The following is a 24451-nucleotide window of genomic DNA, read 5'->3' as shown; positions in this document are numbered from 1 at the left end:
GCTAATAGCAGCTGTAGCTAATCTACCACCGCTCTGTTACCTTAGCTAATAGCAGCGGTAGCTAATCAACCACAGCGATCACTTATTAATAATCGCAAAGCCTGAAAACATCAGACTGTAACAGACTGAATGCTCTGTTCTCGGTGTGGGAAATGTTTGAGTGTTTTTTAGTGTTGAATCCTGACACACTTTGTGGCGTTGTTGTGAGTTGCTATGGCAACGAGTCTGCATGCAGCATAACCAGCACAGACGGTGAGAAGAAAAGTAGTTTTGAGTTGTTCTTTAATGGGTTTTCTACGCTATTTTTCCCTTTGCTGTGGTGCACTGCACTGAATTAATCATCTCCAGGTTTCATTGAGTTAAATGGACTGTTCTGCTGCGGCAGCGCGGCTACGGATGGCATTTTTTCGTCCCCAAGCGTTGTACGGATGTGTGAATTTCCCAGATGCAAACAATAGAGCGCTGGGAGTCCATGTGAGGTTTTATTACGTTAATAATTCCCTAATATTGATGGAGAAAATAGTAGTTCCACTGCTGATTATTTCAGTTATAGCATGGAGAAATGTCTTGTTAATCTGCTAACTGAACTAGTATTTCTGATCAATGTTAAGGAGTTTTTCATTAAAACAAACTCTTATATCTTGCTGAAAAGTTACTTTTAAGTTATTTTTGTCTTACTTCAAGTGGACTAAAATGTTTGTATTAAAACTTGTTTTTTACAGTGTAGCAGTGTGTGTGGGTGCATCTGTGTGTAGTAACTCTTCCCTATGGAAGCTGCGGCACAGAAATCCCTGTGAGTGATTGTAGCTGGGAACTGAAAGTCCATTTATATTTACTTTTATGGTCTAGCGGGCTACCGTCTGTGAAACATCTGGCCCAGACTTGGGGCTGTTGGCTCCCAGTTAAAAGCACCGCAGGTTTGGGTTTCAGACCCACTTATGCCTCATCTTGTTACACCAGTGAGGAGCAGCGGATTTTCTCAACGTCTAAACGCTGTTTTCTGTTGTTGTTGTTGGGAACAGAGCGGCGCATCCCAAGGCCGGCCCGCCCGCCCGCCGCCGCTCTGTGATGGGCTGTAAATTGGGCCGGTGCGCCAGCTGAGCGGGGATATTTCTGGCCACCAGCCAGATTATTGAAGCCTTTCTGAGCTCCAGAGAGACGCAGGGAGAGACAAGCACACCCAAATTTAACATCTGAGACAGAGGTGGAACCACAGCTGATCCCAAACTGGAGGCCCAACCATGAGGGGACAGCCTGCCCTCCTTTTACAGATCTCAGTCTGTTTTCATGCTTAAATCTTTTTTTTTTCTCACGTTTTATTGCATGTTTACACAAGAGTAAATAAATAAAATAAAATAAAACCATGAGAGTAAAATTTTATGAGAATGCAGTCAGAATATTTAGACAATAAAGTCAGAATATTTAAATAAATAAGGTAAAAAATGTAGAGATTAAAGTCATAATATTTGGAGAATAAAGTTATAATAAACTTATGATATTTGGAGACATAAAGCCATGGGAATAAAGTAGAAATAATACAAAGATAAAGTGATAATAATATGAAAATAAAGCTGAGTAATCTTTCAGTACATGCTTTGTTTTTTAATCTGAATTAAAGTTATTCTTTGTTTCTTAGCTTCCTTTTCTCCTTAGCATTACAAAAATAGCTCCACTTTACAGAAGGTCATCAAAAGAGACTTTAAAACACATTTCATCTCAGATATTCATAGACGGAGTGTTTAATTTATGGCTTTGAATGAGCCTTTATGTGCCGAGCTTCGGCGGGTATTATTGGATCTCTGGCTGTAATCTCAGCAGCTTCGTCAGCTTTGAAGGAAACGCGGCGCCATGAAGGGCAGGTGCAACCGCAGTCATTATGCAAATATCTGCTTTGTGTTTGCAGCTCCGTCAAAACAAACACACTCAGGTTTGTGGAGTTTGTTTGTCAGCTGGTTGGAGAAACTCCACTTCAAACTCCCAAAGCTTCCAGAGCTGCTGCCAATTACCAGCGCTGAGTTTAACCCGGGCCTCAAAACATAAAAAAAAAAAAAATCAACTGCAAAAACACAAAATATTACCAAGTTACTGGAGTCTAGTTTCTAGTGCAAATATCGAAATATCAAAGGCCTGTCACAATATAATTTATCCCTGAATTTATTGCAATGTTATATATAATGATAATGACATAATAATAATAATGTAAGAACACATTATCAAAGATCAATAAACTTTAAATTCTAGTAAGTTTCTAACTGGATGGCAGTTCAAATGTCAAAAATAAATGAACAAAACAGCAGAAACAACAAATAAAATGAATAATGAAGTCTCTGTAAATAAAACTGTCCTTCAAATAAACAGCGAGTCGAGACCAAAACTCCACACTGAAGACTTTGGTCATTACATTTCTGGTAGAAAGAGAGAAAAACCTATTTATTCATCATGCTGTTAAATCATTTACTGGTTATTGCACAGGCCTACAAATATATAAGTCCACAGGAAATAAGACAAAGGTAACTCATAAGTAACTTTTCTGCATGTATAGTTTACTCCCAGATTATGTCGGGAAAATGAGTGGAGCCTAGTACTTTTATTGAATCAATATTAAGTGTTATTTGACTCAAAACAAGCTCCTATATTTTGCTGAAAAGTTACCTGTAAGTTGGTTTTGTCTTATTTCAGGTGTACTAAGATAAAGCAAACCAAAATACTTGGTTATATTTGGTGTTTTTGCAGTTTTCAGAAGGAGTTTCTGTTTTTACAGCTGCCTCGTCCTTGTTAAACAGACCCCATGGCCTGCCCAGTGCTGAACCACCCAGTTTTAGTTTTAGTTTGTCGTTTGTTGGTTTAGTCCAGATTAATGGTGTGAATTTCACACTGAGCTGTGAAAACCACACAGGCTGCCAGTAAAACATGGGTAAAACCTGTTCCAGTTTTTAAAGTGATCCAGATGAAAAGCAGAGAGCTTTGCTTGTTTTCTGGTTGCTAATAGCATGTTTGCTAGCCTGCAGTTTTTTTCCTGCTGCTGTCAGAACTGTGAGAGTTGAAATGGGAAACTGACAGCTATACCTGGGTGAAAACCAGCAGGGCCGGGTACTTAATGGGTTTTCCTGCTTGTGTGTACTTGTTTAAAATCTCAACTGACATTAAGGCTTTCCTGTACGGAGATTTATCCCTCCAGGTTTCACTCTAAAAGTCAGTTTCAGTTCAAATCGACACTCGGCAACATTTCATTTGCTTTTCCTTTTTCATGACGGGTGAGTGTTGTTTCCTAAATGTTTAAGCTTTGATTTAAAACACGTGTTTGCTGCTTGACACGTTTTTTAGAAACAGACGTTTGATATTTTATTTTGTCTGTGACAAAATTGTAAGCAGTTTTTTCTGGAAAAGTAAAAAATAAAAAATAAATTGTGAGACAATTTGTTATAAAGAGACAGTTGGCATTTAAATCACATTCAGGCACGGGAACTTGCAACCGTTTTGGTTGTTTTAGATCCGACACATGGCTGCATGTTCACACAGTGCAAAAGCTGGAGAAAAAGTTTCCAGAGCAAATATCTTATTACACTTAAAACAAAACAAAGGTAACTTAAAAGTAACTTTTCAGCAGGATGAGTAAATAATTCATTTAGATTCATTAAGATTTTCTAAGTGAAATAATCTGCCAGTGAATGTAGCACTTTATCATAAATTTTAAATGATTATTGATTTAAAACAAGCTCCTATTTTATGCTGAAAAGTTACTAAAGTTAGCTACTTCTTAATTCAAGTGTACTAATATCTTTGCACTAAAATAGACTGAAAATCTTGGTAATATTTATCTTTTTGCAGTGTGGGTATGATCCAGAGTTAAAGATATACCAGTCTGAATTTTCTACTCAAACTTTCACTTCGACTCTATTTCCTCATTCAGAATTATAAAATAGGAAGATATAAGTATCAAAAAGTTAATTTTATTTTTCTTTGCCTTCCTGTATTGAGCTGTCAAAAACTACCTGGTTCAATTCGAGACCAAAGTTGCAACATTTGTTACATTTTCAGCTGCTGCATTTCACTTTCACTGTTCTGCGTCAAACAATCCAAACCCTTTGAAAAACCTGTTCCCCTCCTCACCTGTGGGGGCGCTGCAGCATCAACCACTGAAGGAAATGAAACGACTTGCTTCTGTAAACAGAAATGGAGTAACGTCAGATTTAACGACTGTAGGATTTCTCTTTGGCTTTTGGTAAAAGACAACGATGCATTTCTCCTGCTAGCGCTATGCTAACTCGTTTGTTTTGGCTGTATTTTCCCAGAATGCCCTGCGCTATTGACCTATGTGCTAGTACTTTCTCATCAATATTAAGAAATTATTGACTTGAAACAAGCTTCTGTATTTTGCTGAAAAATTACTTGTAAGTTAGTTTTGTCTTATTTCAAATGTATTAAGAGCTTGACACTAAAATTAGATTGAAAATACTTGGTAAGATTTTATTTTTGCAGTGTAAAAATCAATTTTATTCCAATCAACAGTTGATTTATTTCCTCATTCCTTGTTATTTCTGATGCTGTTAGTTTTTCATTGGATTTGGAGAATGAAAATGATATTACCACATTTATATTTAATATAAATTCACAAAACTGTTATTGTCAACGAAAAAAAATGGCCAAAGATTGTTTGAAAATTAACAATTTAGAGTATGTAAGGAATAAAGAGTGTTTCAGTGGAGAGTGCGTGGGAAAATCCCAAGTTTAGTCACCAGGTCAGAGCTGGGATGATCACATGTTGAACCGATAAGAGAAGAGCAACTTTAGAAAAAGAGAAAAAGTGAATCATTTGCTGCATTTTTTGATCTCTGGGAAAAAACTGGTGCACCTGCAGCAGTGGGTGAAATAACAGGCTGAATGGAGAAACTTCCCGTGTTTGACCCTGGGGTTTGGTTTTCTCTATGCAGTGAAAAAGAGCATTGCCACTGGCTGCAGATGCACTCAGTGTTCCTGTTTTTTAGCAGAAAGTCATCTGCAGCTGATCAGCAGCGCAGACAGAGTTTCCCTCCAGGAATCTGGGAAAAGTGTGGCCTTTAAAAATAAAGACATTAGTTCAGGCATGTTCTAAAAACGAAACGGGAACTGTTCTTTGAAAATAAGATGATAGAATAACAGGCAATGATCCATTTTAATAGGTAGAGAAATAATGTTATGTCTTAATTAGGTAAATAAAACAAAAATAGTTAGCTTTAGATCGATCTGCGGCTTCCATTTTTGTCTCATTTTGCAAACTAAGATTTTAAAAACACAAAATCTTACCCAGTATTTTTGGTCTAGTTTCTACTGCAGATATCTCAGATCAGTTGAAAAAAGACGAAACTAACTTAATGGTAACTTTTCAGCAAGATATGAGGGCTCGTCTTAGTTTATAATCACTTGAAATTGATATTAAAGTTCTAGTTCCTCTGGCAGATTATTTCACTTTTAACATGGAAAACATATCTTGTTGTAAGTGAAATGATCTGCCAGTAGAACCGTCACTTTTTCAGCAATTTTAATGAACTATTAACATAAAACAAGCTCAGATTTTCCTGAAAGTTAGTTTTGTCTTTTCAATTGTACTGATATATTTATGCTGAAAATTAAAGCAAAAATACTTGGTAAGATTTTGTGTTTTTTTACAGCGTACAGTCTACAGACCAACATCTGGCTTCAGTGCAGTTCTGTGTTATTTAGCATTAGCAACAATTTGTTGCTGCATATGTCTCCATATTTTTGGAAACCTTTTAGTTTCCATTTGTGGTTGTCAGACTGTAGTGAAGATATCATGTCTCAAAGGTTAATAAAATTGAGATGAGGAAATGATAAGCAGCCATTAAAATGTCAAAAATCAGTGATAAATCAAAGTTATTATGTTATATGTGAAAACAAGAAGCTATGTAGCTTTAGCTTAGCTTAAAAATAATTAAATTTAGTGCAAAACACCAGCAGTTGTCAAGTTATAAGTCATAAATGGTAACTATAAGCCATCAAGATCCTGTTCTTGCAAGAAAAAAGTACTCCCTACCTCTCTTCCTCTTTCTCTCTCTCTCTCACACACACACACACCTACACACCTACACACACACACACACACACAATAGCAGCCCTGTGATGGTAGGAAGTGTTTGTTCAGTTGTTGGCCGGCCGGCCCAGTGCGGCTGTCAGGAACCGGAGCAGGCGGTGACCGACGGCGGAGCCGCGGCGAGAAGTCGGGCCTCAGACACGCGTCGTCTGACTTGTTTGGAGGTATTTTCAGATAAGGAGGTTTTATTCTGGATTTTATAGATTTAACAGCCACAGTTTGCAGCATTTTCAGCACAGATCGCGTTTCCTTATAGGCTGAAGATTTTTTCTTCTATAAAATAATGACATGATCCTCATTAAGGATTTTTTTTTTTGGTTTTGGGAAGGTTTTTTGTTTCTGAGTTTGTAGTCTCAGAAAGTATTAGTTATACTTCAACCAGTGGTTTAGTTAAAAAGATTGACGATTCAGAGGAACTTTGGCATTTTAATATGGTTTCATTATGGCTGGTTTTAACTTCTCATGTTCTGAAAATCAGGAACAAACAGCTGTGGAAAAAGTATTAATCTCAGAATTTAGATGTTTTTCTCAGAATGTTTGATTTAATCTCTGAATTTTCCAATTTTTCTCAGAAATTTGACTGTCATGTCAGAATTGTGATGTTTTTATCTGGATTTTGACATTTTTTCCAGAATTCTGACGTTAATCTCAGAAGAAGTTTGATGATTTTCTCAGAATGTTTCATTTAATCTCAGAATTCTGATATCAAACCTCAGAAGTCTGAGATTGAAGTCAGAAACCTTTTTTTTTTCAGTTAAATCCTCCTTAGTTCTTATCATCTTCAGATGTGGACTCTGAAATCTGAGCCACTTAAATACGAGTTTTGCTGCAGATTCGGACCCCCTTTGCTGTGTGTGCGTTCTTATTCCTGGAGGTTTTAAATAGCGCGAGGTTTCAGTGTTTTGCCCCCCAGAGAGGCGTGGCTGGGTACATCTCAGCAGGACAGGCCTGGCATTTGTGACGACACTCTCTGAAGGTGACTGCTATTCAGACTGCAGCTACAACAGAGAAAGTGGCAGGGAGAGTAGTTCAGTCACCAAAGTGAGGTTTCAGATTCAGGGTATTAAAGAAAGACTTGGTTAGAGCGGTGTTTCAAAGATGGTTATTTTTGGGGAGGTTGTGGTATTCAAAGAAGGCGATAGTCCCCATTCTTGCCCTACTTGTACGCTGCACCGTGTCATCTAGAAGGACAGCATATGTCTGCTATACTGACAGCTGTTTCTCAGATCAGAGATCACAGATATGTTAGCAGGGGAGTTTGACCTGTTCATACGCCAAAATAGCACAGAAAGGCTTTGGAGGTTTAATTTAACACGAGTTAAATTAAATTAAAAGATGTTTAATGACAGTCACATAGGACTATATATATATAGGCAGAAAGGCTTTAGTCACTCAACCTCCCATGACCACTGAGCTGGGCTGGATTGGTGAAATCAACTAACTCACTCACTCTCTGGTTACCTAGCAACAACATTCTGGATAAGAAGCAGCCCCACCCTCCCCACTTCGGTTACCTAGCAACAACATTCTGGATAAGAAGCAGCCCCCCCTCCCCACTTTGGTTACCTAGCAACAACCTTTGAGTAACTTGCTCAGTAACAGTTTAACAGTTAAGTGCCTCATAACTGCTTAAAAATTAAAAAAATATCGATGTGGAGTGAAAACTGTGGATAGATCAGGAAATGTCAGTCCACCAGTTTGGCAGTATGTCAGATATTTAAACAAACAAAAGAAATTAACAATTATCAATATCTAATTATATGAAACGCATATCGTCGAGCCCCAGGTTCACAGAAAACCAGATGTTTCACAAACAACATTGCAACTTTTAATCAACGAAGCCTTTTTTTAAACACCGGAACTGGAAGACGTTTTAATTATCCAAAACAAATAAACAGAACAAGAGAAACAAGAAATAAAATGAATTATAGAGTCTCTGTAAGCAAAATAGTTTTAAAAAATGCTCCAGTTGAGACCATGACTTTGGTCATCCAGTTTTTGGTAGAAAGAGAGAGAAAACTTGTAAATCATGCAAATGAAATTAAAAATAAATGTTTTAATTGATATATTTCTTATAGACTGGCTTAGTACTGGTCCTTTTCATCCAAAAGTTTTGCTTCATATTGTAGTGAACAAGAAGGACCAACATCAAAACAGAATGAAGCTTTAGTTTGGTTTATGCCCTGTCATTGAATTTATTTATTTAAAAGTTCACATGGTGGAAAATGTAAAAATCCGTTTTGGTTTGAGCTTCTCACCTCCCAGCTGGAGGCAGGAGAATCTGTAGGTCAGGCTATATTTAGCTGCTGCACATTAGGTGTAATCATGTCATTAATCGCTGGATGAATGGTACCCAACTGCTTTTTGCCCACACCCAACGGAGTTAATGTGTAGTTTTATATGCGTTTTACTTTTTATATCCTCTGAGGATTTCTTTTTCCATGTGTAAGTGTTCCAGGTTTTCCCAACTCTCAGATATTCTTCTCCTTTTTCAGGTTTCTGTGAGTTTGTGTCTGTTTGTGAAGCCGGTTCTGTCATGTTCTGCTCATCTGAGAGTCTCACATCAGGCCGGCGTGTTTAATGTAACATGAGAAAGGAGTGTTTTACGCCATATTGATATCTTTTGTGAGTCACCCTTTGTGTTTACTCATCGCCTACAACCTTTGGTCATTCCCATTTAATGACTTGTTTTAGGTGGTTTACTTTATAATCATGTGACCCGGTCATCAGATTCTGGGCATAATGGGTCAGACGATCCCGTAACAAAGCCAGTCTACCTATCAAATCCTCCTGTTGTCCAATGGCAGCTCAGCAGGTTGCCAGGGCCGTAGTCATAGCAACTGAGCTGCAATGGAGGGGTTGTTTTAGTATAGGACTGCTGACACATGTATGTTTGGTTTGTTTCACCGATGTCATCAAAATGAGTCTTTATTCGCCACGAGATAGAATTTAAACAATCGTTGCACCTAAAAGATCTCCATTACCAAACATGCGTTTTAACAGATTTAGTTTAAATAATTATGTTGTGGAATTATGTAGAATGTAAATATGGAGTCTGTGTTGACTTGCCTCTGTGTCTTTTCCTCTCCAGATTGAGAACATTGATGCTTGTTTGAGTTTCCTGGCAGCTAAAGGAGTCAACATCCAGGGTCTGTCTGCAGAAGGTGAGCTGGACTGATGCATGACCCTGAATGGTTTTTATCTACTAATTCAACACGTCACATGTTCTGCTTTCCCTGAATCGGAGTCTGGGGTGCTCCAAGGTGCAATCCTGGGATCCCTCTCATTCTAGATGCTCCCACTGGGTTGTAACAGGAAATAAGATTAGCTATCATATCTGTGCAGATGATACTCAGCTCTACATTACAATGTCATCAGGTGACTCTGGTGAAATCATGCTGAAAAGATGCTTAGAACAAATCAAACAGAAACAAAACTGAAGTTATTACCTTTGGACCTAAAGAGGAACAATCCAGTCAGTTATTACAGCCTGAAACCGGCGATCAGGCCTGAAATTTGGGTGTAGTGATGAACTCTGACCTGAATCTTCAGAGACACATAAAGACAGTTACAAAGTTGGCCTTCTGTCACCTGAAGAACATTTCCAGGGTTCAGATCCAAGCAAGATCTTGAGAAACTGATCAATGCGTTGATCTTTAGTCACACATTGGAACAATGACCAACATATTTAACATGACAAAATGTAATGTCATCAGTTTTCACAACTGTTGACTGATGTTTTGTCATGTTTCACAGTGTAAAGTGCCTTAAACTGCTGAAATGTGCTACATAAATGATCTGGATTCTCTGTCTGACCCTCAGAGATTCGTAATGGGAATCTGAAGGCGATCCTTGGCCTCTTCTTCAGCTTGTCCCGCTACAAACAGCAGCAGCAGCAGGCTCAGCGGCAGAACTCGCAGCCCAACCTCGCGCCGGCGGCCCAAACCCAGAACACACACCCGTCCCTGAGCCAGCAGAGCAGCGCTCCGGCACAGCTCAGCCACTCTCCGTATGGGACGCCCGCCCTCACAGCACAGAAAGCAGCACAGGCCGAGATGCAGTCCAGGTGAGCCCGGTTCGCCAGATCAGCGCAGATTAAAGCTGCAGTGTGCAACTTAACTTAAAAAAAAGTATTTTACATATTTGTTAAAACTGTCACCTTGTTGTGACTGGAAAGATAATCTCGAAATGCACCAAAAACAACCAATCAGAGCCAGGAGGCGGGGCTTAATGCTGTCAATCATCCTCATGAACGCGCTAATGGTGGAAAACAACTTACAGCCACAGAAAATCTGCCGTCGTTGGTGGACATGCTTAGCTCTGTCATGATTACAAAACAATAAATTGTCCCAGAAGTTATCGCGATAAATGATAATATTGTTTTGAGATTATTTTCAAATAATATAACAATAATGGAATAATAGAGTAATAATAATCCAAGGACACATTCTCAAAGATCAATAAACTTTATACACTAATAACATTTAACACTGGAACTGGAAGACAGCTTAAATATCCAAAACAAATAAACAAAACAATAAAAACAAGTCAAACAAATTATGAAGTTTCTGTAAACAAAATTGTCCTTCAAAATAAGAGCTAGTTGAGACCAAAACATCAGACTGAAGATTTTTATGAGCTAGTTTTGAAGGACAATTCAAAACTAGAATTGTCCTTTAATGAGAGAAAAGAGAAAAACAATAAATCATACAAATGTAAGTCATTGATATAGTTTTAATTTATCATATAATTAACTGATTTATTGCTTAATGCAAAATGCCAAGCTATGCTAACTAACATTAGCATAGCCTGTCATGAATGCTGAGCTTCATGGCAGCTCAGCATTCAATCATCTTATTGGTTGTTTCTAGTTACCACTGGGAGAAGACAAATTATCTGTAAATTGTCTCGACACATTGACAGTTTCAACAAATAAGTAAAAAAAAAATATATTTTTATAAAACTGACATACTGCAGCTTTAACAAGAGACATGAGTGGATGAAATGTTCTGCTTCACTTTCTTCAATCCATCATTTTGACATTTCTATCTTCTTGCTCACATTTCATATCATTTAAATTTCTAAACATGGCTTCTCTCCCGTCCTCCTCCACGTCTCCCGTCTCTTTTCTTCTTCTCCTCCTCCAGGGATGCTTGTCAGAGTAAACTTCTCAAGTTTTCCATTGGTCAGAAAAAGAGCTCTAGGTCAGCTTCACTTGCTCTCCTGATTTCCTGCCCTTTCCTTCACCTCACCAACACTTTTACCTGGAATTACACTGCAAAAACACAAAGTCTACCAAGTTTCTGTCTAGTTGTTGGTGTGAACATCGTCGTACACTTGAACTAAGACTAAAGTAACTTTTTAGCAAGATATGTTAACTTGTTTTAAGTAGGTAATTCCTTTCAATTCATGGAAAAGTATTGGCTCCACTGGCAGATTATTTCACTTATTACATTTTTCATCAATATTAAGCAATTATTGACATAAAAAGCTCACATTTCTTGCTGAAAAGTTGCTTAAAAGTTAGTTTTGCCTTATTTCAAGTGGACTACGATATTTTCACTAAAAATACTTGGTAAAATTGCATGTTTTTACAGTGTAGAATGCTAGAAATTGCCTCCAATCAGAGACAACTTATTTTTTCAACCATTATGAAGTTCCTATTGCTTCTTTGTCTGTGATTAAGGGCAATTTCTACTACAAGCACCATCAATAATGCATGAGTGATGGTGCTCCGCAGATAGAAACAAAAGCTCCTGGCTCCACTTTCAGAGGGTTCTTGTCTGTTTCTGGCATCACGCCTCATTTGGCCGGTCTGCTAAATGGGCTGTAAAAGACCTTTAGATAACCCTTAGGTAAGTAAGTGTGTGTGGGTTGGTTTTCTTGACAAGAACGTCCCCCTCTCCGTGTATAATGTGACATTAATAATTAACACAGAACCTGCAGCAGGGATTGTGCGTTTGAAGTGATGCGTGACAGAAACTTGCCTTTGTTCTGTTTCGTTTGGTTTTGTTGAAGTTTTGTCAGACTCTCAGCATGAATTTTGCTCTAATGTAACAACTTTCCCTTTTAAACTGAATGTAAGATCTGGTTTTGCATGCAGCCCATCCCAAAATGTGATTTGCTGCACCTGCTTCCTGTCGACACAACGGCCCCTAACATGTGGTTCAATGTCTCCATCTTCTGGTGAACCTGTATAACTACAACGTGAAGATATTACTGTTAGATTACCTGATTATTACAATGTATTTTAGTATTCAAAAGGTGTGTTAAAAGTAATAAAGTATTAAAGTATATTGTTTTTATTATCAGTTACTGTGAATATGTTTGTTAAAATTTGTTTAGACATAAAATGCTGTTTTTATCAGATGCAATACTATGTAATGTCAGCAAAGTGCAGTGACAGTCTTTAATTAGCCATGTTTCTAGTAGCATAGCCAGTGTGTTTTGTCATAAAAACAGAAAAATTTAGCACTTTTCCTATTTGAATAATATTTCTACTATTTTATGGAGGAAATCTAAAAAAAGAAAGAAAGAAAAAAGAAACCTGGAAGTTTCAGAGTTTGAAAAGTTAAAAATTTGCTGAATTTTTTTTTATTTTTTATTTTGAGATTAATCCGAAACATTTTCTAGAAAAAAGTAGAAAACTTTTGACTTTTCAAACTTAGAAATTTCCACGTTTTATCTAGAAAATTTCTGATATTAATCTTATTTTACTCCTTTTTCCCACCTGTTTGTAGTAGCCGTAATACTCCATCATATGAAATCGTGTGGACTTTATTAATAATTTAAAACGTTGCAGTCTAGGTGAAATAATCTATCTGGTGGAATAAATTAATGAGCTGCACAGTTGGGAAAAGCTTCAAATATAAAATGTTTGATTGTTGATCAGATCCAGATGTTTTTACTCAAAGTATTAAATATTTGCATTAGTATGTCGAAACAAAACCCATTTTTCTCTTTGTTGTTTGACTGTTGCATAAAACAAGATATAACAGATGTATTTTTAGGAGACTTTTATAAGAATTAGAAATGTACAGCAGCTCTTTCTGACCTTCCTAAACCGGTTCTTATCTGTTCTGTGTGAAAAAGTCCTTTTCTGAGTTAAATCAGATGTCACACATTTAAACTTCCCTCGTGAAAGCTCAGATGTCTTTACTCCCCTCCTCCATTGTTTTATTGTTTTTCTTTCTGATCTGTTCATCAGACTTCCTGGCCCGTCAACACGGGTGTCCACTGCTGGCGGTGACGGCCCTGCCAGAGGCTCGGTCAGCGCTGCTGGAAACCGGCGCAGTCAGGGCTGCAGCGACAAGACCAAAGCAAGTTTACATCCCAACAAAGGTGAGAAACTTCATAAACAGTGGCAGAGGTACCTCCACCTGCGGTTTAAATTCTACCAGAAAGACCCTTAAACAATTTCCACTTAACATATCTTTGTTGGAGGAAGTTCTACCAAAGTTTCATCTTGTATTTTAACAAAAACCACAAAAGGATTGGTTAACTTAGATTTTTTGTTGTGATCATAATTTTTTTTTATTTATTCTTAATTCCAGTAATGCTTAAAAAAACTTACCTTGTTGTTGGAATTGCTAGTTTTACTGTTTTATCGATTGTCCAATGAAATCATCAATAACTTTAAAAATATGCTTAAATGAAATTACAATTTGCAGTTTAGTTATGTAAATCGCTCTTTCTATGTGACTGGTTTAGGAAATTTCAACCTTATTTCTAACCTAATGCTTTGTGGATACTGTGAAACTATTTGTGTGTGTCTGTCAAAGAAAAAGAAATCATGTGGCAAAAGTAATGCCAAATATTTTTTTTTTTAGCAAAAAACATGAATTATATGCTTTTTTCAATAACTCATGAGGCCTAAAATAGATTAGCGTTGACATAAGTCATCTTTAAAACTGTTCAAAATGTTCTGAAGAAGCATGTAAAACCAGAAATATCAAGAGCCCCAAATACAGAACCCTGAGGTATGCCAAAATGAAAATGGTTTAAATGTGTAACTCTGATATCCATGGTGAAACTTGTGACTGAGACCAGTAGGAGGCTTGGTCAGTCATCATAGCTTCTTGTTATGCACCCTGAAAGACATGCATGTAATGCCAGATATTGTTATTTAGCAACAAGCATGTGAGAAATGTTTTTTTTTTTTCCATAACTCATGAAGAGATCAGCATCGACATGAGTCATCTTTAAAACTGTCCAAAATGTGCGCAAGTGGCATGTAAAACCAGAAATAACAAGGGCCCCAAATGCAGAACCCTGAGGTACGCCAAAATGAAAACGGTCTAAGGAAGCCCTATAATTTGAAGCAGCTGCACAGAAGGAATGATCGGAACGATATGCAGAAAACCACGGTGAGGCAGAGCGCGATACGGCGGCCCAGTACCCTGACCTGATGTGGCGGTCAGCATATCAAAGGCTGGGGTTCGGTCCAGCAGAAGGACAGAACATTCTGTGTCGCTCCGCACCACATCACTCGCAATTCTGAGAATAGCTGATGACTTTTACCCAACCCTGATTGAAATTTATGCTGTTTTCACTCAGAGATGTGGTGGAAACGAAGAACGGCTCCCCAAAAACACTTCAGCCGTTATCAGTCTGCTGCAGCCTGCTGAAAGTGTTTATTTTATTAGAAGCAGCACTCAGTTTTGGTCGAATTGTTAAGCCAGCAAAGAAAAGCAAGAGGATCCTCTTAAAACTGGAGTGCAAACATGTTAATGTTCTCCTACAGCTCCTCTGAATCCTTTCAGCACAGGAAACGACGACTTAAATAAAACTATAATTTGATATCGCAGCGTAAGTTTTCTCTCTACGGTGTGTTTGCATTAAAGGCTTAATTTTTTTACAATCTGTTTCTGGTATTTGGCAGCAGATTTAGCATAAATGGTGCTTGAAGCGACCGTTCAGTGGACCCGACCTTTATATAGACTTTGTTAGTGTCCGACGTCTAAACTCATTACCCAGAATTACAGGGAGTTTTGACCGCCCAGAGAGAGAGGGGGGAGAGAGAGATGTCATTGTGTTAAACAGTGCCAGGCTAACACTGCAAAAACACAAAATCTTACCATTTTTTTTGTAGTTTCTAGTGCCAATATATTAATATATTTCAAATAAGACAAAACTAACTTTTCAGTAAGATGTAGGAGCTGGTTTTAAGTCATTAATATTGATGAAAAGTAATAGTTCAACTGGCAGATTTTCTCTTTCAACAAGACATTTTGTACATAAGTGAAATAATCTGACTGTATATCTAGTACTTTTTAATTAATATTACAGAGTAATTTACTTAAATCAAGCTCCTCTATCTTCCTAAAAAGTTAGTTTGTAAGTCAGTTTTGTCTTGTTTCTAGAAAATTACAAAGTACCATCTACTTAACAACCCTGAACAAGAATCAAACACTGAGAAGCAACATTTAGATTTATATCGAACAAATGTAGAACTCCACCCAGAACAACTGGACCCAACATTTAGTTTTATGCCTCACTAGCCTTACCAAACACAGAGAACCAACATTTAGTTTTATCAGAACATGAAACCAAAGAAACCCCTACTAGTTTCTATACTATGGACTAAGTATTTTTATTATCATTATTATTATACATGGGGAACCAATATGTAGTTTTATACTTTTACTTTGTCTTTCTTTTGGTTTGTTGTTTTGTTTGTCTCTCCTTCTAATTCAGTAAAGGACTTTGAACTGCCATGCTGCTGAAAATGTGCTTTAAAAATAAAATTACCTTGAGCTTGATTGACAGCGCTAAGACCCGCCCCCTGCCTGTGATTGGTTGTTTTTGGTCGGGAGTGCTGCATGTCATCATCAGCTCAGTGATTGATCTTTTCACAGATTATCTGCCTCATATAACAACATGGTGCCAGTTTTAACAAATATATAAAAAAACATCTTGAACATCTTTATAAAAGTTACATACTGCAGCTTTAATTGATTATTTGCTGTTAAATAAGTCTGTCTTAGTTTAGACCCAGAAAGAAAGAGTCCCTTTGTTCACACTGAGTAAAGTGAACCTGTTTTAAGGTTTCCCATTATGCTGCATAAAGGTGGCTTCTGTGCGTAAAAGCAGCAGTTAATGGTGTTGGCTGCATGCAGGCGGACTGGGATGTTACCAGTCAGCTGATGGGTGAAGCATGAATGAAGCAGATGATCTCAATTACTTGCAAACTATCTGCTGCTCAGACTCTCAGGAAGAACAGAGTGGAAATAAATGAAAAAATGTCCAACATACTCTAAGAAGGGAGGCGTTTTTATAAGCATTCAAAGGAAGCGCATGCACTGTAAAACCTAGTTAGTTCTTCTTACTTAAAATGGCAGTATTATGCATTTTTCAGGCACATAGAGCTGTTTCATAGCACAATCAAGTAACTTTAACTGCAATTATTATAAAAATGCTTTATATATCAAATATGACTTAAAAGAAATTTGACTTTGTAATTTGGAAGAGGCGTCTGTCTCTTTAAGAAGCTCCTGCAGTTTCTGAAGCTCCGCCTTCAGGAAATCATCACAACATGGCTCCTCTATTAACCCTTTAACAGTGTTTTTTCCAGAATTTCACTGAGATGTTTCTTATAAAATGAAATGCTCAATTCCACCAGGTGTTTGCTAATTGCTGCTGGCTAGTCTGAAGGAGCTGACTGAAGGAGAGCCGCACTTTGAGGCGTTTTTCACATCTGAATGGTTTCCATGGAGATTAAAAGATTTCTTAAACATCTTAAAGAATCAAGGCAACACTCCAAGTATGCTTTTGATGAGGACATAAAATTGATACAAAGCTAAAAAAAAAGTCATAATAAAAAATATGTACAAACTCATTGCCTCAAATGTTTCCAGTTTTCATTGAATTAACTGAGTGAGTAACATCAACTTATGCAGTTTTAGTAAGCATAGCTTGAATTAACTTGAGAAATCTGAGTATATTGTAATTACTTGGAAAAAGAAAATTGTATAAAAAGAAAATTACTTCATTGAAAATGTTTCTGCACTGCAAAAACACAAAATCTTACCAAGTATTTTGGTCAAATTTCTAGTTCAGATATTTCTTGCAATAAGAAAAAATAACTCAGGAGCTTGAGTCATAGGAGCTTTTTTTAAGTAAATAATTCCTTAATATTAATGGAAAAGCTTTGTTTAGTAGATACATTCATTTATAACAACACAGTTTTTTACAGTTTACAAGTCGAATAATCTGTCATTAAAACTTTTTAATCAATACTAAGGAATTGTTGACTTGAAACAAGCTCCTATATCTTGATGAAAGTTATTTGTAAGTTAGTTTTGTCTTATTTCAAATCTATCAAGATATTTGGACTGGAAACTAAACCAAAAATACTTGATTAGATTTTATGTTTTTGCAGTGTACCTCTGCATGTTGTGATAATCGGTGGAAAACATAATAATGCTATTACATATTCTAGGATAAAGAATTGCAAAATGTGTTTGCGGATTTTATGACACTATTACATATTGTGTAGTTTCATTTTAGGTTGCTAAAGATAAACTCCATACTTTTTATTTGTAAAGGTTGAAAGCCGTGCCTCTCTCTCCTTCCAGTTGGTAATTACATGCTTCTTTATGTTAGCCTAACAAATTAAAGCCTTTGCTCGTAACATGACGAAGTGCGATAAAGTTAGAGATGTGATGGCTGTGCAGAGTTAAAAATGACCGCAGCAGTCCTGTTCCCAAACTCCGCCCCTGTCCTGTCTGCGGACCGCACTCCTCCTCCCTGAACGCCACTTTGAGCCTCTCCTCTCCTCTGCTGTCCATCTTCTTTAGTCTCTACTTTCCTTTCCTGCTTGATGTCAGCAGCACCAGCCAGGTTTGTCAGCTTCCACTTCTAAATCCTCTCCAGAAATGGTTCCTTTAACAGATTTATAGAGTTTAGATTAGTTTCTTCTTCCCCCCTTTTGAGGTAGCAACCAATCTCTAATTGTTGGTTTTTATAGATTTTTTCCTAACTTGTAATTTTGCATGCATGTTTGAAACGTTGCTGCTGCAGGTTCAGATGTTCGGGCCGGAGCTGTTCTGTGTCAGCGGCTGTGACACCAGAATGAAGTCATGCTAACAGGCGTCCTGCTCTGCTCTCTGTTTAATAGGAGCTGACAGAATCTGGGTGTTTGTTAATTTACACTGAGCAGAGAGAGCGCACTGCAAAAACACAAAACCCTACCAACTGTTTCTGGTCTACTTTCTAAGTTAAAACTATCGAATAAGTAACTTTTTAGCATGATATAGGAACTCGTTTTCAGTACATATTTCCTTAAATTGATTTATTTCTAACAAGTGAAATAATAATTCCTGTGGTATTACAACGTTTTCATCGATATTAGGGAATTATTTACTTTTAAAAAAGCTCATTTTCTCACTGAAAAGTAATAACTAACTCAGATCAAAATATTGAAATAATCTTCCAGTGGAACTAGGACTTTTTAAACAATATTAAATTAATTATTTACTTTAAACAAATTCCTATATCTTGGTAAAAATGTACTTGCAAGTTAGTTTTGTCTTATTTCAAGGGTATGAAGATATTCACAGTAGAATCTACACCAAAAATACTTGGTAAGATTTTTAGTTTTTGCAGTGTATTGTTTACATATTAAATAAATCATTATTAATCATTATTTCTTAAAGCTGTTGCAATTCCTTGTAGTTTTTACAATAACTGAGGGCTATTTTCACATTACCATGAAGTATTTATAATGCTGTGGATTCTTTTTAGCCTTCTCCTGACTGATGCCTTTTGTACAAATACATCCTTTGTAACATGTTGGGCAACTCTGGCTTAAACCAATCAATACAAATGAGGGATATCAGCTACACTGTTTTAGGATGTCAGAACTATTTTTCATGTTGTCTTAAATAAAGTTTTAGCTGAAAGCTGTGCACATTTATGCAGTTATTGCTTCTTTTTAAAAGAGTGAAAATGCATTTTTGTTCCGTGAATACATCTACTTGTTTCAGGAAATGTCTGATTATAAGTGACGTAATCTGCCAATGAAACCAGGACTTTTAATCAGTATAAAGAAATTATTTACTTAAAACAAAACTGAAAAGTTACATGAAATGTACCAAGATATTTGGACTAAAAACTAGACAGAAGATTTTGTGTTTTTGCAGTGCAGGGTGCACCTGTGTGTTTCTGTGAGGAGTTTGTACGTCTGCTCCCTTTACTGAGTGACTAGCTTCTTGATGAGCTGTGGCGTCACTGTTTGAGTGTATTCATATGGAGAAACTTTAAAAAGTATAAAAGAAAAAAATCACAAAAGCTTCCTGTCCCTTTTGCTTTTTGGAGCACAATGCGTGAGGAGCGAGAGGAGCCGACTGAAATCTGATATGGAAGCAAAAACACCTGCAGGGCGAAAGAGAAGCATCAGTGAATGAGTCTGGAAATAAAAATAATGCCTAACCATGTTTTATTCTGGATAAACTACATTCAGTGATTATTTTTTAATTATGATTTTCTATATCATAATAAGTGCTACTCCATCAAAGGGCAACATGTCAAGTCAATGGGAAATGGATGCTAAGCATGGGTGGGAGATATGCCCTTAAAGTTTTATTACAACATTTTGTGGTTTTATTGTGATAATAAAAGTGATGAGAACTACACTGTAAAAACACAATTTTACCAAGTATTTTTTGCTATTTTTTAGTCCAGATATCCTTGCAGCACAAGTTACTCAACAGGTTGTTGCTAGGAAACCAAAGAGTTAGTTGATGTCAGCTACCTAACTTAGCTAGCGGCCATTGTCTTTCCTCTGCCTACATCCCCCAGAATGCTATGTGGTTCTGTGAATATTCCATATATTAAAAATGTAATTATCTGTTAATATTGATCACATGTCTAGTGCGATATATGTTGTTATTGATCTATTGGCCAGCCCTACTTCCTGTATGTCCAAGCGATTTGTTCCCAAGTCGGACAGTAATATCTTGTGACTGGTACAGTCATGACTGTGTCAGACGTTTGATCCGAGTCATCAGCGGATGTCACTTTTCTTTTTACTGCCTGTTTTCCGTCAGCGCTCCAGCCTGCATTCGCCTCAGTTTCTGGCCCTGCAGATGTACACAGCTCCAACCGTTTCTGCTTAACCTGGCAGGCGTGCTCAGACATGTATGCACAGACGGTTCGAGTGCTGACACTGTGTGAAATTGCAACCTCTTTTCCTCTGGTGCAGACAGGCTTGAACACATGCATATTCACAGACGCATGAGTGTGACGAGCCGTGAAAAGAACTTTAGAATCGATTCTGTGTGAATCCTGGAGAGGCTTTTATATTATCCTCATGCAGAAGGGAGAGGACCCAGACTTAGAGGATGTTCAGACGTATAGGGGGTCGAGGAAGGGTGGTCTGCTTTTCATTTTAATCTCTAATGACCACAGCAATTAAGCAGTTAAGTCAAACACTTAAATTCTTCCAGCATGTCTCCTAAATCAGCAAAATGAACAAATGTGACCAGCGCAATTTCAGGATTCTGCCTCAGGCTGCACGGGGTCGCTTAGTTAGTGACCCGTTAGCTAAACCACATGAGGAATAATTTGTTTATTTTGGAAGGAAAGTGCTTCCTTACTGGCTTTTTTGCAGGAAATGGAAAACAAAAAAAAAACATTGAAGTAGAAAATCTAATTTTATGGTCATTGGTGTGAGTCATTTGTTTTTTAGCATAAAGTGATTTATTTATAGTGACACCATTCAAATAAAAAAGTATAAAAAAAATGGAGTATTACATAAAAAAGTCAGTGACTAATTTAACATTAAAAATAACTAAAACATGAAAAAGATATGAAAAAGATTAAGTGGATAACCTTTGACCTTAATGTTTTGATTTTAAAGCATTCTGGGTATTCAGTAGTACTGGTTCTGGATCTGAAGCTGTTTTGCAGAGACAATCCCATTCTTTCAATCAGTATTCTTCAGCTAACTGTGCCAAAGCAGGACTGGGATCAATCAGAACAGGCTAAAGTGTTAGTCATTTAAAATTTTAAAACATATGAAACATTTGCTCCACTTATTTTTAAAGCTAGAAGAGGTGTATTGTGCAAATTATTTTATTAAGTTTTTGTGCTGCCATTTTGGTTTCTGCTGCTCCTAAGAACGGTCCAAACGCTTAAAAACACTCATAGATTTTGGCAGTAAGTTAATGCTTTTTAGTGTCTGAAAAGGAGGCGTTTCAAAATACCTCCTGAATGTAATGTCACAAATCAGCAGGCTCTGCCCGTTACCTAGCAACCCCGGAAGCCTGGCCCGTTACCTAGCAACCCCAGCAGAGTTCCAACACATTTGGTCGTCTGGTTTTATGGCTGTAAAATGGCTGCTGGAAAAGACAAGTGTTTCTGTTGTTGACTCATCGTTCAGAAACCACCTGCTGTGTTCTTGTTGGTTGCGCAGGAGACTCCACTTCTGTTTTTCCAAGATGTATGGTTGTATAACTGCACCATCATGGGAGTGTAAGCATTGCATTTGGACTGCATGCCTAGCAGCAGCTTATTTGGATTTAAAGTGACAAGATGCCCTGAAACAGCTCCAAATAGGACGGTTTTGTGGAAAAAGTGTAGTGAGCATGTCTTGTTTCGCCCGTAGACCTGCCCTAACCTGTTCAATGAAGCAGATCTGATCAGAATCCCAAGTTAATCAATTTTCTGTTACTTTTCACTCATAACTCTGGAAAACATATCTCTCTTTTCCCGACTTGGCAGCCTAACTGGAGCATGTCAGTCCTCGTCCCTTACGGTCCGGTCTTGTCGGCGACCCGCTGGCTCCAAGTCAAAAGCCTCCCAATGCCCATCGCATCTCTCTCTGTTCCTTTCTGACCCAAAATCCAAACTGACCCAGTTCTGTGGGAGCCCGGACCTTCCTGCTGGCCCACATCAAAGCCTCATTCACCCCAAACCTGAACCGCATGGCCCCTTGCTCCCCCCACTCTGCTGGATGTGGTTCCCATCTTATTCAGCTAGCACCAATAGGAAGCCAGCTATTAGAAACCTGACCCACTTTGTTAATAGCTAACTACTAGCGCATCTAATTGGTCCCTAATTACTTCCTAATGGCTGCTTTGTTTCATGCTGCTCACATTAAACGCTGAAGAGGAGGAGAAAGTGAAGGCTGCTTTGTGAGTGCCGATTTCCAATTAGGACATGAAAGAACTGGCAACATGAATAAAAGGGGAGATCCTCATGAAAATGTGCATACAGTATGAAAGTGTTGTTGTTTACCACTATGAGTAAATGCTGCTGTGAATAAAACATTCATTCATTGGACTGATACTTTATATTAATTGAGATGTAATTCAGAAACTTCTGGAGTTTCACTATGCCTTTTATTTCAATACCTGTCCAGTTATTTCTGATAATAAATGACATTTCTCACTAGGCCTGTGCAGCAGTATCCTATGAATTGTTACTGAAACAAGGAGATGTGATGAGGAAACCTCTTCAAATACAAGAATGTGGCTCTGCACTGCAAAAACACAAAATCCTACCAACTACTTTTGGTTTCTATTGCAAATATCTTGGCACACATATCTTACACAATATGACAAAAATAAGTCATATAGCTTTTCAGCAAGATGTAGGAGTTTCTTTTAAGTCACCAATTCCTTAATGTTGATTATAAATGACCAGTTCCACCAGAAGATTATTTACTTTTTCATCAATTTTAAGAAATTATTGACTCAATTCAAGCTCCTATATATTGCTGAACAGTTACTTGTAAGTTAGTTTTGTTTTATTTAAAGTTTACGAAAATATTTGCACTAGAAACTAGACCAAAAATACCTGGTAAGATTTTGTATTTTTGCAGGATATTGTAGGTTTTGCCTGAAAATTGCAATCATGTTTTCCTCTTTTCTGTCACCAAAACTGTGACTTTTTAATCAGGGGTTTGTTTTTATATCTTGGCTTATGCACAATACAAACAGTCTATTCAAAGCATCTCTAGTTTCCAGTTGTAATCAGATAACCAAACAAATAAATCATGTAAACTAGAGAAAACGGCTGCAGGAGAGACTTGGCCTGAGGATCTTGTCTGTGTTGTCTCATGCAAACTAAGGTGGGGGTCTTCGCCGCCCAGCTCAGGCCCTCGCTCTCCCGCTCTCTCTCTGGCAGTTGGTGTTTGAATATTCAAATGTTGCCGGTTGGAGCTGCAATCTGCACGTTGACCACCTCAGAAACCCTCAGTATAGTTTTACTTTATGAAAGGCTACAGCTTTTAGCAGGAAGATCTGTGTTTGATTTATGCAGACAGGAACTAAAGTGAGGTGTTGCGAGATATTATTTCTGTTTTTAGACTAGGTTGAGTCCATGTGTCGTGCTGTTTTTTTTTTTTTTTTTTTTGCAGAGCAGAAGAACTCTGACCAAAAGCAGACCTTATAAGTGCAGCAGCACCGCTTCTTGATGTGGCTTACTTGGCGAGGCTTGAAAGCACTCCAGTCTGCTCCTCACTGCTCTTCTAAACAGTTTATGATGGACTCCCTTATTGTTATTGCTGAGGGATTTTTACAGCAAACTCATGGCAGGTTTATCCCTTAGCACACAGGTGTCTAAACTTTTTGTACCAAGGTTCAAACTCCCCAAGTTGAAGGTCCTCAGGAGCCAAAATTAGCTTTTTTCTCCAATTAAAAGTGGAAACATAATGTTATTGTGATTACTTTCTCTTTTATCTGCACAACAATAAATGAAACAACTAATACTTTAATGAAACAGGCAATAATATGACATTTGTCTTAGCAAATTATGTTTTTTAAAATATTTGTTAAAACTATTACTATGTTGTGATAATAAAACATTAGACAGATAAACTGTGAAAACAACCAATCAGAGACAGGGGGCGGGTCTTAGTGCTGTCAATCAACCTCATATACACACTGTTAAATGTGTTACAGGAAAACTGTTTATCTGCCGTCATTAATGGCTATGCTAACGAGCCTCAGCATTCACAACATGCTATGCTAGCTACATAGTGATTGACAGCGCTAAGACCCGCCTCTGGGCTCTGATTGGTTGTTTCTGGAAGAAGAAGGCAGAAGAGCTCGATTTTTTCCACAAATTAACTGTCAGCTTGGTGACAATGAAAAAAATATGTAATAAAAAATATATTACTGTGGTTTTAAAGATCTGCTGTTGTTGGATCAACCTTCCAGGCCTCTCAGGTCTTCTGGTTCTGGTTCTGGTTCTGGTTCGGCTCTGCATCCCCAGAACATGGAGAAGCAGCATTCAACTTTTATGCACCACAAATCTGAGCAAACTTCTGGAAAACTGCAAAACTGCTGAAACATGGAGTACCTTTAAATCTAGAATAAAAGAGTTGCCTTTGATTAGATGAGTGTTTGCTTGATGATT

The 24451-nt window shown here is 37.5% G+C and overlaps 1 protein-coding gene and 1 long non-coding RNA gene across 12 annotated transcripts in view; one reads left to right on the top strand and one right to left on the bottom strand.

Annotated features, from left to right (window-relative positions):
* On the bottom strand, positions 1-24113 carry LOC106953706 (uncharacterized). Its single transcript, XR_001426246.1, has 3 exons — positions 23993-24113; positions 14057-14062; positions 1-11 (listed from the first exon to the last, which is right to left on the bottom strand). It is a non-coding gene; the product is annotated as an uncharacterized LOC106953706 (long non-coding RNA).
* Positions 1-24451, top strand: part of nav2a (neuron navigator 2a) — a 119871-nt gene that overhangs the window by 34686 nt on the left and 60734 nt on the right. For 8 of the 11 annotated variants that reach the window (XM_015042652.1, XM_015042647.1, XM_015042653.1 and 5 more), the window contains exons 4-7: positions 9180-9252; positions 9911-10154; positions 11236-11292; positions 13296-13429. In XM_015042652.1, coding sequence (XP_014898138.1) covers positions 9180-9252; positions 9911-10154; positions 11236-11292; positions 13296-13429 — 508 coding nt within the window. Of the gene's footprint in view, positions 1-9179; positions 9253-9910; positions 10155-11235; positions 11293-13295; positions 13430-17873; positions 17930-24451 lie in introns of those variants that run through there. The other 3 variants (XM_015042651.1, XM_015042645.1, XM_015042650.1) reach the window with 2 other exon arrangements.

This window comes from Poecilia latipinna, unplaced genomic scaffold (assembly GCF_001443285.1).
Source record: "Poecilia latipinna isolate Pla-1442-1.1 unplaced genomic scaffold, P_latipinna-1.0 Scaffold598, whole genome shotgun sequence".
NCBI lineage: Eukaryota > Metazoa > Chordata > Actinopteri > Cyprinodontiformes > Poeciliidae > Poecilia > Poecilia latipinna.
This window is presented reverse-complemented; position numbering and strand designations above follow the sequence as displayed.